The sequence below is a fragment of the Citrus clementina genome, unplaced genomic scaffold (assembly GCF_000493195.1).
Source record: "Citrus clementina cultivar Clemenules unplaced genomic scaffold, Citrus_clementina_v1.0 scaffold_8, whole genome shotgun sequence".
Taxonomy (NCBI): Eukaryota; Viridiplantae; Streptophyta; class Magnoliopsida; order Sapindales; family Rutaceae; genus Citrus; species Citrus x clementina.
The window spans coordinates 19,340,400-19,350,481 of record NW_006262022.1 but is presented as its reverse complement, the minus strand read 5'-3'; the positions used below and the strand labels follow the sequence as shown (position 1 = coordinate 19,350,481).

The following is a 10,082-nucleotide window of genomic DNA, read 5'->3' as shown; positions in this document are numbered from 1 at the left end:
TCCCATAAAAATTTTTTATTTTTTGGTAAGACTTTTAAAAAAATTTGCCCCGCGTTTGAATTTGTTTCCCCCCCCCCCCCCCCCCCTCCCCCCCCCCTTTTTTTTTCTTTTACTATTTTTATAACTTTTTAATTTAAAATTTTCTAGGACCGTGTAACTAGCTTACAAGCCATAGGCAAAATAACCTTCCAATTCTCTCAAAAATTTCAGCAATGCTAACACGTGAGAGTCAATACTAATTACTATATTTTAGATATTTTTTATCGATTCATTATGTAGCCAACGGTTAACTGGGAGGGCTAACTGAATAATACCTTTTCAAACAGAGAGAGAGAGAGAGAGAGTACTTGTGCAAAGTGTTTGGCTACTCTAATTAAAAAGTGTTTAAACAATTGTAAATTGTTTGGACTACTCAAACTAAAAAAAATACCTATATATAGATAGTATAGGGCCACTTTGGGATTGCAGAGGCTGATGAAATAAGTTGTTTATATTGTGCAGAAAAAATAAGCTACTGATTAAAAAAATAACTTGGTGTTTAGTAAACTGTGTTGTTGCGGTTGCCGTGAGTTTAAAAAGTAGAGTACATGCGTTTGGTAAATTTTATTACGAAATTATTCTTTTATTATAAAATGACCAAAATAAACATAAGTTTTTAATCGCTTGTTATTTTTATAGTATGTTTAATTAATTGTTTAAACATATCTTTTTTTCTTAAATATATGAAATTATATTAAAAAAACTCAATAAAAAAAAAAATCTAAAGAACTTCATAATCTGTTATATGAAATATGATAAAAGTTCATACTTATACATAATCCAAATAAAATAAAAAGTAATAGATATTACATTCACAAGAAATTTTTTGCAATAAAGTTCCTCAAATTTTCAATTTTTTGGGATCCAGAGCCATTAGTATTGTGATGCTCTTTGATTAAAAATATAAATATATATAGATTAAACTTTAAAAGTCATAATTATGAAATTAGAATATGAACTTACTGGATCAAAACTGGAGAGAACGTATGTGGTTCTAACAGTAACTAAATTATGTCGCTAATATGATATATGATAATTTATATATTAGGGTTTATTGATAAAAAAATATAATTGTCTTTTTATTAAAATATAGGGTTATAATAAAAATTTTAAAAAAGATGTAGTAGTTTATTAAATAAGTTGCTTATGAAAAGCAACTCCCTATTTGTTTTTAAAAGCTACCGACAAAATAGAGAAAATTATGAAATAAGTTGATTTTATAAAATTTACCAAACACTATTTTTTATAAAAAATTATAAAATAAACAACTTATTAAATTTCAACCGCAATTCTAAACTGGCTCATAAGCATTTACGACTTGTACTTTGTGCTCTTCACTATTAGCAAATTAATATGGAATTGCTACGACTTTGAAATAGTGAACTAAATTGCATTGCAATCTCAAAAAAGAAAAAGAAAAAAGGACAAGATCAAGAAATTGATGAAATATAGTCGTAACTTGTTAAAAATGAAACAAAAAATGACAAAAAAAAAGAAATATTGATTAATCTCAACTTACTATTATATACATCTACTGTTAAAATTGTAAAAGCAATCAACGCGAAAGCTACAAGCCTACAATCCATACATTATAAAGTCGGTATCATGATATTATTAAACAAAAAAAAGGAAAAATATTACATGAAATGTGCAAAAACAAGTGACACCAAAATAGTGCAAAGCAAGTAATTCAGGCCACTTCGACCAAGGCTTGCATCGTTAGATCCATGATGGTGGTGGTCGTTACGGTGGTTCTGAGCACCACCGGCCGCACCGGCCGCATAAAGGGGAATAACCGCGCCACCACCTTGCGTGTGTGGTGATGTATCCCCATTGCTGCGGGCCGCTTCCCTTCCCCCGTGGCCGCCGGAACCTCCATGACCGCCACTACTTCCGTGGCCTCCGCCACCGCCGCCACGCCTACTCACGGCTGCTTTTTCTTGGAGTATTGGGCGTACGTTTTGTTGCTTATCAGTGTCTACAGAAAAAGTGGCACCATGTAAAATCATTGCGGACATACTATTTTTTGCTACCACCGCATCGAATTATTGCTTGCATGGGCCTTGGGCCCAGGGCACAAGCATCTGTCGGCCCAATTGGGCCATAAACATGCCCTTTAACATAAAAAGTTTCCACGGCTATCCATCCTCAACCACAAGCAAGGAATATTTTGCCTTTTGCAGATGCCAAGTAATCTTGGCATGTTGGGGGTATGCAAAAATTCCTTGATTTATTCTAATTATTTACAATTTTTTTACTTTTTGGGTTTGGAGAAGCTACTAAACACTACGTAAGACAGTAAAGAGTCAAACAAATTCTTATATTTTAGATTTTAAACTAGTCTTTACATGTATATTTGAAAACAAAACAAGATTTTCAAAATTTTTTTTCCCTCTTTTGTCCCAAGGTTAAAAGATTAATTTTTTATTTAATTAATTATTCGGTTCAAATCTTAAAAAATAAGGAACTAAAAACTAAATTAGACTTTACCAATATGTTGCCTTTTTTTTTAAAAAAAAAAATCATTTAGTTTAGAAACAAAGAAGCAAAATTCTAACTGCAATTCAAACAAGATACTAAGAAAAATAAACTCCCCTTAATGGTTTCCTATATATATATATATATATATATGATCATGAATTTGCCGACAAGAAGATGTTATGTTGACGCATAGAAACAAAGTTACCATCCAGAGTAGACAATATATTAGAACATAAAAGTTGTTTAATTTAGGTTTAGCTTAAACAATATGTTCTTGAATTGGAAGAGGGAAGAGTAAGATTTTTAAGGAAAAGAAAAAGTACCTGTAACCACAGGATTCTCCTGGGGAATTATTGTATGCGTAGAAAGGAGATGAAGCTGAAACAAGAGCACTAACAGGAATAATCCCGATTTCCCGAGTCCCATCATTTCTGTTATTTCTAAAAGTATGAAGAAGAGCCCTTACGTTTATTTCTTTCTTCACATTCCTTGCTGACAGTTGGTGGAATAACAGAGATGCAACGCAAGCTTATATATATATAAGCGTCTCAGAATAATATGCTTACGCGTCCATTCCTCTTCGCAGATTCTTCTTCAAATGAGGTTTTTTTAGTAACTCCAGGCATTGACATGGCAGCAAAAAGGAAGAGAAAAGAAGAAAAAGCAAAAATAAAAAAAATGTTATATACTTATCTAAATTTACCCGAACCCGAAGTAATCAAACCCCTTTTGGTTTCACTCATGTTTATCTTTTTTTTTTTAAATAAATAAATAAATAAAATAAAGCAATTAGGGAGGGGAAAAAAAAAAAAAAAACAAAAGCAAAAACAAAGAAAGAAAGCGTGCCCTATGTTTTGACATTATGGGGAACAAAGTGTATCTTGCACACAGAGTTTATGTAATTATCAATTATTATACGCTACTTCTATTTTTACTCATGTTTATTCCACTAAAGATTTTGCTTGGTACTGAAGTATTATAATTTTTAAATTATTATAAAAAAGATTATAATTATAAAACAAAAATTAATAGTATAATAATAATTTTGATAAAAATAGTAAAGATATTATAAAATTTTCATCATATAAATAAAAATTAAATCATAGTAATTAGTGTTTATTTTTAAATTATAATTGTTCAATCTTAATATTAATTAGAGTTTAAATAAAAAATGTTAATATTTAAAAAAAGAGTAATGATACAGCCACAAACTCTTGTACAAACTTATTTTGTACAAATTGATGTGGCATGATAAGATTAGTTGAATTAAATATTACTTGGCCCACATGATTTGTTTTTATTAATTTATATTTCCATTCAACCAATGAATTAATGCCACGTCAGTTTGTACAAAATAAGTTTGTACAAGAGTTTGTGACTGTATCATTACTCTTAAAAAAAATATCTAAACCCTATTTACAAAGCCAATGTTCGGATGCGCACACAACTCGAACTTGTTTATTGAGAGCACTCGGCCGCCACTAGAAAATGTCTCAAGTGGCAAAAGGCCAAAAAAACAAGTTGCTCAATAAGTCAATATAGAACACAGCTTGGCCGATAAAGGAGCTAGAGCCTAGATGCTTGTGCAAGTAATTCCTTGACCATCTTTCACAATTCCGTTTCGAATTTTGCATTGCCTCCAGATTCAGAGCCCCGCCAGCACAAGCAAGTGTAAAAATACAGAGATCATAACAAAATGGCAAGCCTTTGATTCTTCTCCAACAATTGCTATACAAACTATAGACAACAATTTTTCAATATTCTGAGCCAGTCGTAAGTAGCAACATCAACAAAATCCAAGCCTTCAATCAGAAAAAGTAAATTGTAAACAGGAAAACAATAATGATGATGAATGCCACAGCAATTGAAATTTACAGTCTCAATCGAATTACATACTCAATCTGATTCCAAGAGCACGGCTAGAGTGAGTAAATAAATCTGTAAAGTCACACTAATAGGTATATTAGAAAAATTTGGCCAATCAAAGAGACAGGAAGAGTAAGAACAAGTCTTCATTTCAGCTAACTATAAGAGAAAGCAGCATCCTTCAGAAGCAAAGCAGCAAAAACTTTCATAGCTCCTCTCGTGCAAGTAAGAGCTCCTTAACCTATCAAAGCAACAAAGATATTAGAACAAATATGCTCAATATTACCAAAGCCAGCCTAAAGAAAAAAAAAAACCATTGACATATGTCAGTGAGGAAAATTTTGAGTAATACTTCCGCAAGATAGAAAGGGTCAGAAAGTCATCCCTTTAAAGAAGCTAGGACTTTTCTATTACCTTTTTTGTTAATTGGAAATAATGGATAAGCGGGATAAATAGTATTCTGACATTAACAGTCTCCCAGAGTTTAGATGAGTAATGGCTAATGTACGATATAAGAAGGTTTATGCTCTCACTTCTGCATATCTAACGTGGAAAAGTGCATTGGACAACCATAGGCTCTATCTTGTGGTGAAATTGAGTTAAAACCACATGTAATTACATGGAATGTATTTTTTGCTAGAGCAAAGATATTGAAACTCGACAGCCTTACCCAGTAGTTGGATCTTTCCCCTACTCTGCAAGCTACACTGTGTCCACACCTACAGTTGTATAAGCATCAATTGAAGCAAGACTTCCCATGCAGATAAATGCATCCCAAAAGCTTTGGTTCTCATTACGAATCTCAATGACATCCTGCTTATGATCTTTTAGATTGTACCAATGCAGACATCTGCTGTGCTGATAAATTAAAGCTTTATCCCCATCTTTTGAAAAGGCAAAAGCTTCTGTATAATAACAAGTTTCATGAAGCATTTTTGAAAAAGAACACAGTTTAGACCAAGACTGTTGCGATCCATACTCTTTCATCACCCATATATCGCAGCGAGGCTCATCATGATAATAACTGTTTATCCATAGGCATCCTCGCAAAACCCCCACCTGGCTACAAAAGCCTCCCTTCATTCCATGCGGCTGTTGCACTTCGTAAAATTTCTCACTCTTCAGATCAAATGCAAGAATCATATTTTGACCAGTTCTTACAGAGCCTCGTGCTGCCAACCAATGCAGAGCACCGGCAATGAAAACACCATTACATCGATCATCAAGAATATAATATGGGAATTCTCGAGTCCGTCTCCAAGTGTCAGCTTTCAAACTATAAATAATAACTTCAAGATAATCTACTTTGTACGACTGTATAATTCTGACCAACTTATAGTCATCAGTAGAAGCATCATAACCAAACCCATCGAAGTGAAAATTATTAGTCATGTAATCCGTATAACAATCACTCCAAAACTGTGGGAAAAGTTTGAATTTCTTAGTTGTTGGGTTGAACACGGACATACCTAACCTCCGGTTAAACATAGCAAGCAATCCATGGCAACAACCAATCACTGAAGTGTGACCCCTATTATATTTCTTAAATGGGTACTCAATTTCAACAGGATTATCAACTGAATCTAACTCCAGAGAGAAAAATTTGTTATCTGACGTTAAAGTTGGAACAATAAGACTGAGACCGGAGTTGGTTTCGATGGCTTGATTGAGATGCAGCTTTACGAAATCTTGGCTGTCGATTAAGCCACAAAAACACTTTGATACGCACCTGAAGCGCAGCAGAGGCTTTACCGGCAGCCGGCTTAGTATGTCGGAGATTAAATCCAGTGGGAGGCTTGACATTTGTTAGTGGTTTTGAGCACAATCCAATATCCAAGACCCTTTCACTGATTTTGAAAGGTAATTGACAAAATCTTACAAGTAAAGCAAATCAAAGCAAAGGGCAAAGAGTACCTGAAGAATAATATATTACAGGAGCCAAGTCGAAGAATTGGATGTTGAGAAGTGAAATTTCTCTGCTCGTTGCTAATGCTGGCTTACATCTGCTTACCGCTGCTACCTTTTGACGAGTGATTAAAAGGACAAAAACGTGTGGACGATGAGGCTTTCTTTATCGTTATGATGAGATTTCTTTTTGGTGGGAGGTACTTTTTAAATTAAATACAATATTCTTTTGTCCCGTAACATGTTAGATTAATGGTGAGCACTGAGCAGGCCATTTATGTTAGGCTTTTTGTCTGGAATTAGTGTCCAGTGAGTTGCTGCTTTGGCACAACAAGACTAGATAATTTGCCTTACATGGGCCAACAATATTAATGTGAGTCCCCGCCTCGAAGTTGATACATAATTTTCAGTGGTAGTTGTTAAATTACATGATCACATAACTTACATCAACCCAACACTTGTTCAAATTTTCAGTGGATTGATGCAAGTTATATGATTATGTAACTTAACAAGCACCATTTTCAGTTAGTTTCCTCAAATATTAGCGATCTCTTTAAGTGTAACGGTAAAAAATCTTACACTATAATATATTCATCATCTCAAACACTCTTCTTTTGCTTAAAGATTTGTTGCGGGTATTGTACTCATACTTGGAAATGAAAAGGAAAGTCATCAAATTCATCTACAGTAAATGAAAATTAGTACATAGACGTTGTTTAATCTAGTTGAAGTAAATTATTATGCGGGCGGTTTGAATACCAAGTTTTCGGCAAGAGAAGAGTACCTGTAATGTTTAGGAAAGAGATGGAGTTAAATCAATAGCTTCAAGAGGAACAATCCCTAATTTATCTAAATCCCATTTCTATTCTTTCCCTACTGTCAAAATCGAAGAGATGGAGATGGAATTCAACTTGCAAACCTATAGCGGGATCATCTTAGCGAAAAAGAAGAGTAAAATCCAAACAGACGAGACAAGTAGCCTATAATACTTTTCACTCACTGCAGGGAGGATCAAGAGTGGAAGAATGACAACTAAGAATTAAACAGAGAGATGAAGAGGGATTTGAAATCTTAATATCCTCTCATGATGGGCTGATATGTTAAGGTCTCTGTGGAGAATACCCTACCTTCACAAGCAAAATAATTAATTTTCATTTTTCCAGATTGTATATATATTTGTTATAATTTCCAGATAGAATGTGTTGTAATTAATTTGATATCGCCATATTAGATGATAAACCTTGGAAAAGGTATATACTTATCAAAGTAACATGACACTACTAGGTAGTAAGAAGGAAGCCAGTTAATTATCAAGTCACTTCAATGAAAAATTTGAGATTCAATTTGCATGATATCACTTCTCTGTGTCAGCCTCAATAGTTTCCTCAACATAAGAAGACAAGCTGATCAATAAAAGAGACATGTACATAACAGCACATCTTCATTGCAGCCGATTACAAGATAAGCATCCTTCAAATTGAAAAGGACAGTAGCTAATACCACGTAGAACCTTATGTGCAAGTAACTGCTTCTTAAACTATACACACAACAAAGACACTAGAACAACATTTGGCCTCCAAAGAATAGAATAAATACATGTACTATAAGAATATATTCACCAAGCCTTCTATACTTCCATCACGGACTTCCCCTTTGCACAAATACTGCCAAGCCGTCTAATTTAAACCCTGAAGAATGTGAAACCATCAGGATACAATAGTAAGAAAAAGTTTAGTATGCTTTCAGTAGAAAAGATCAGGGAACATAAATCAGATTAATATATACTTCATATTTCTGGTAGGTTGAATATTATCAAAGAATAAAAAAGATTTACTTAATTCTCTACTTGATTGCATAACATTTTCTTAAACAAGCTGATGAAATGAATTTGCATACCTTTTAATGAGATTCATCTGTAAGTGCATAAAAGACTATCAATTGATTCTATTTTTACCTCTTCTGCCTGGTTTTGATCTTCCTTTGCCTGCTACTCTGATCTCTGAACACCCATTCCTGTACCAGCATCAAGAGGAACTGGACTGTCCGCACAAAGAGTTACTTCGCGAAAATGTTCTAGCCGGCCAGGAAGCTCAATGCGCTCAAATCCCAGATCTTTCAAGTTATACCAATAAAGCTTGCAGCATCCATCATAAATTAAAACTATATTACCATTCTTTGAATACGCAAAAGGTCTCAAATAATCGAAAGCAAAACATCTGGTAAAAATGTCAAAAGCAATTCCTTGAGAGTCAGAAACTCTCAGTACCTCCAGCTAAAATGAAAACAGTTTAGTCCAAGACTCCTTGACCTCATATTCCTTAATCACCCATGCATTGTAAAAATATTCACAGATGATAGACATCCCCCAAACCCGTCCAAACTTACAATAGGACATTTAGCCTGTATATCAGGCCCAACCACAAGAAAAAAATATCCTCATTCTTTAGATCAAATCCAAAGATAAATCTTTCACTATACAGTTCGAATTTTTTTAGTGCCACCCAATTCAAAGTATCACCAGCAGCAGCACCACCACATCCAGCAATGTCATCATAACAAAATGGGAAGCCACTGATTTTACTCCAAGAATTACTTTTCAAACGGTTAACAAAAATTTCAAGATACTTTCTCTTTTTTTGGAACTGTATGAAAATTTCTTACCCATTTGTAGTAATCAGTAAAAGCACCTAACCAAACCCATCCACCCTAATCCAACCACGAACATCATAATTTTTAGAATCAATCAAAATACTGGGCAACGTATGACATTTCTTAGTTGACGGGTTCCACAAAACTCTCCCTTTATCACTGTTTTATAGCGCAACGCGCAACTAATCCATTGCAACAGCCACGTGATCGATTTCTACGAAATTATCAAAGCAATCCAAGCTTGTATAGACGGATTTTTTCTGATAATTCTTCATTAAAAATGAGGCCGAGATGGGGGTTGGTTCCAATGGAACGCCTGAGATGGAGCTTTATGAATTATTGGCTGTCAATTAATGAACACAATGCTTTCGGAACGCACCCGAAGCTGCAAGAGAGACTTCACTGGTGGCCAACTTAGTATGACGTTGATCAAATCCTGAGGGAGCTTCGCCATCGGCAGTCGCCAGTTGTGTTACCCGGCCGAGTACGCAAGGTGTTTGATAAAATGTCTGAGAAGGCTAATGAGTTCAACAAGAGGGTCAACGAAGGGCGGTGGAGGAAAGACAAAGGCGTCGAAGTCGGCGTTGCCGTCGCCAAGGTTTCCCGGTTTTTCTAAGGCAGGAAAAGTATGCTCATTTACTTGATTTTTTATCTGGATTAGTTTGTTCGTTCATTAGCTGCAGCAAAAAGGTTTAAAAGCAATAATCTTTCCTTTTTCAAATTTTTGTTTCAGTGGTTTTTTAGTAAAATTTATTTGACATGAAGGGTAAAAGTGTCATATTAGTTTGTTTAATGCTTCTGCAAATAATATGTTATCCAAGGGGTGAATTTATCATATTATGTCGATTTGGTATTTGGGGCCATGTAAATAAAACATGCACACCAGCAATAAGCGTCAGGTCTTATTCTCCCAGAAAAAAAGTTAAGCGATTAGATTTAAAATAAGACATTTTTATTTGCTCAAAATCAAGAAATAAACAAATAATTACAGTGTGGATTTTTCATTTTCATTTTTTGTCGTCTCTCCTAAATTTTTCAAAGATCTAAAGGTTTTTGAGAAAATTGATTATAAGGTTTAGCATTATTGTGTGATTTTACAAGCAAATACTTGGATGGATTTCTAAATGCTAATAAAAATAATT

The 10,082-nt window shown here is 34.1% G+C and overlaps 2 protein-coding genes across 2 annotated transcripts; both read right to left on the bottom strand.

Annotated features, from left to right (window-relative positions):
• Positions 1 to 1,537: 1,537 nt before the first annotated feature.
• LOC18035463 (nuclear transcription factor Y subunit B-10) lies at positions 1,538 to 3,227 on the bottom strand. Its single transcript, XM_006424151.2, has 2 exons — positions 2,844 to 3,227; positions 1,538 to 2,017 (listed from the first exon to the last, which is right to left on the bottom strand). The coding sequence occupies exons 1-2, from the start codon at positions 2,947 to 2,949 to the stop codon at positions 1,677 to 1,679; spliced, it is 447 nt and encodes a 148-aa protein (XP_006424214.1). The 5' UTR covers positions 2,950 to 3,227; the 3' UTR covers positions 1,538 to 1,676.
• Positions 3,228 to 4,165: 938 nt separating this feature from the next.
• On the bottom strand, positions 4,166 to 6,514 carry LOC18034949 (F-box protein CPR1). Its single transcript, XM_006424150.2, has 2 exons — positions 5,057 to 6,514; positions 4,166 to 4,627 (listed from the first exon to the last, which is right to left on the bottom strand). Exon 1 carries the CDS (start codon positions 6,187 to 6,189, stop codon positions 5,089 to 5,091), a length of 1,101 nt encoding a protein of 366 aa, XP_006424213.1. The 5' UTR covers positions 6,190 to 6,514; the 3' UTR covers positions 4,166 to 4,627; positions 5,057 to 5,088.
• Between the last annotated feature and the right edge of the window lie 3,568 nt (positions 6,515 to 10,082).

Excerpts from the sequence above, each read along its gene's own strand:
- LOC18035463 (XM_006424151.2), bottom strand. The coding sequence starts at position 2,949 with ATGATGGGACTCGGGAAATCGGGATTATTCCTGTTAGTGCTCTTGTTT. Across the intron at positions 2,018-2,843 it reads GGAGAATCCTGTGGTTACAG|ACACTGATAAGCAACAAAAC; the intron begins GTACTTTTTCTT and ends CTTTTTCTGTAG.
- LOC18034949 (XM_006424150.2), bottom strand. The coding sequence starts at position 6,189 with ATGTCAAGCCTCCCACTGGATTTAATCTCCGACATACTAAGCCGGCTG.